The 2500-nt window shown below is 30.5% G+C and overlaps 1 protein-coding gene across 1 annotated transcript in view; it reads left to right on the top strand.

Annotated features, from left to right (window-relative positions):
- Nucleotides 1–2500, top strand: part of LOC144195157 (bile salt-activated lipase-like) — a 7508-nt gene that overhangs the window by 4943 nt on the left and 65 nt on the right. The window contains exons 9-12 of the mRNA XM_077714581.1: nucleotides 1058–1261; nucleotides 1393–1590; nucleotides 2159–2266; nucleotides 2337–2500. The exon at nucleotides 2337–2500 is cut by the window's right edge and continues 65 nt beyond it. Of these exons, the coding sequence (XP_077570707.1) occupies nucleotides 1058–1261; nucleotides 1393–1590; nucleotides 2159–2266; nucleotides 2337–2406 (580 nt within the window). The 3' untranslated portion in view covers nucleotides 2407–2500. The remainder of the gene's footprint in view (nucleotides 1–1057; nucleotides 1262–1392; nucleotides 1591–2158; nucleotides 2267–2336) is intronic.

Raw genomic sequence — 2500 nt, forward strand, 5'->3', positions numbered from 1 at the left:
TATATATATATATATATATATATATATATATATATATATATATATATATATATATATATATATATATATATATATATATATATATATATATATATATATATATATATATATATATATATATATATATATATATACGTGTACGTGCGTGTGTGTGTGTGTGTGTATGTGTATATATATCTATATACAAATATACAAATATATAAACATATAAATATATAAACATATAAATATATAAACATATAAATACATAAATATATAAATATATAAATATATAAATATATAAATATATAAATATATAAATATATAAATATATAAATATATAAATATATAAATATATAAATATATATATATATATATATATATATATATATATATATATATATATATATATATATATATATATGTACGTGTGCGCGTGCGTGTACGTGCGTGTGTGTGTGTGTGTGTATGTGTATATATATCTATATACAAATATACAAATATATAAACATATAAATATATAAACATATAAATATATAAACATATAAATACATAAATATATAAATATATAAATATATAAATATATAAATATATAAATATATAAATATATAAATATATAAATATATAAATATATAAATATATAAATATATAAATATATAAATATATAAATATATAAATATATAAATATATAAATATATAAATATATAAATATATAAATATATAAATATATAAATATATAAATATATAAATATATAAATATATAAATATATAAATATATAAATATATAAATATATAAATATATAAATATATAAATATATAAATATATAAATATATAAATATATAAATATATAAATATATAAATATATAAATATATAAATATATAAATATATAAATATATAAATATATAAATATATAAATATATAAATATATAAATATATAAATATATAAATATATAAATATATAAATATATAAATATGTAAATATGTAAATATATAAATATATAAATATATAAATATAATCTACGGTTGGGAGCACTTGAACTGAGGCCAAATACGGTTTGCGGCCCCTGTCATTTCAGGGAGGACGTGCGGGATCTCTTAGCGGGCTTGACCAAAGAGAAAGGCACAGTGGCGGTGGATTCTGCATTCAGTATCTACTCCGCCCATTGGGGATCCATCCCGGATCCAGCGGCAGTGAAACAGACAGTGGCCGACATCGAAACCGACTTCCTGTTCTTGGTGCCGACTCAGATCGCGCTCCGGCTCCACACCAATCACAGCAGGTGGCATTATGAATGGCCTCAGACAGTCCTGTTGCAGGCTCAGCTAAGCTGTTTTGTTTCTTCATTTTTTTCTCGAATTTCACGAATATATATATATATAATATATAATAGATTTCTAAATCTAATCGCAGCGGTGGCCGGACCTTCTCCTACCTGTTCAACCAGAATACTCGTATCCCAGGATTTCCTCGCTGGGTAGAGGCAGAGCATAGCGAGGAACTGCAGTACCTCTTTGGGAAACCTTTCTCCACCCCACTAGTCTACTTCCCACGACACCGCGACCTATCACGACACTTGATTGCGTGCTGGAGCAATTTCGCCAAGACAGGGTATGCTTCACTGTTTCTCATGTCCATCTAGATTTTTTCTGGCTGCGGTTTCTTCTTGCTTTTTTGTTTCCCCGTCCTATTTTAGGGGGGCTGTCTATCTGTCCTTCTCAATTCCATTTATCGGGTGGCATCGGGCTGATTTTGGGGACACTTCCAATTGATATTTGCTTGCTTCATGTTATTTATTCTGGGACATTTCTGAGTTGCTTTTTGTTATCTGGTCATATTCTATTGACCGTGGGGCAATCCGGGACCACTTCCTGTTAATTTTGGTTCAATATAGTGTCATTGCCTGTTGATTTGTGGGCATTTACAGGTCACTTCCTGCCCCTTTTGGGTCCTTGTTCAGTTTTAGACATTTGGGGTCTCAATTTACTGTTGTCCTTGGATCTCTTCCTGTTATTTTTGGGCCCGAGAATTGAATTTAAATAAACAGGAAGTGACCTGGATTTGAAGACGAATGAAGTCAGGCAGAAATGGACCAAAATGAACAGGAAGTCAATTGCTCTTTCCCAGTGTCTTGTCTGAGTGTCCCCATGTCCTCTCTACTTATGTCCTGGTGGAGCAGTGATCCCAGCCAAGGAGACAATAAAGTTCTAGCCAATTGGCCCGCCTTCAGCAAATCTCATCATCCTTATCGGATGATCAACCATGAGATGAGCAAGTCACCTGTCAGGTCTTTGTCAGTTTTGTCTTTTCTTTTATTTGACCTGTTCGCCGTGCTAACAGACTAATTGTCTCACCAGCTACGACTTGAGAGGGGAATATGTCAACTACTGGATGAAGACGTACAGCCACCTGCCATCAGCACGATGACCGCCATGCGAGTATGAGGCAACTATGGATGGGTCCCATTTGGAAACTTGTCTTTTCGCCTTGGTCCCAGGATGTTTAAAAATACTCCAAAAAG

The sequence above is a fragment of the Stigmatopora nigra genome, chromosome 4, assembly GCF_051989575.1.
Source record: "Stigmatopora nigra isolate UIUO_SnigA chromosome 4, RoL_Snig_1.1, whole genome shotgun sequence".
Lineage (NCBI taxonomy): Eukaryota > Metazoa > Chordata > Actinopteri > Syngnathiformes > Syngnathidae > Stigmatopora > Stigmatopora nigra.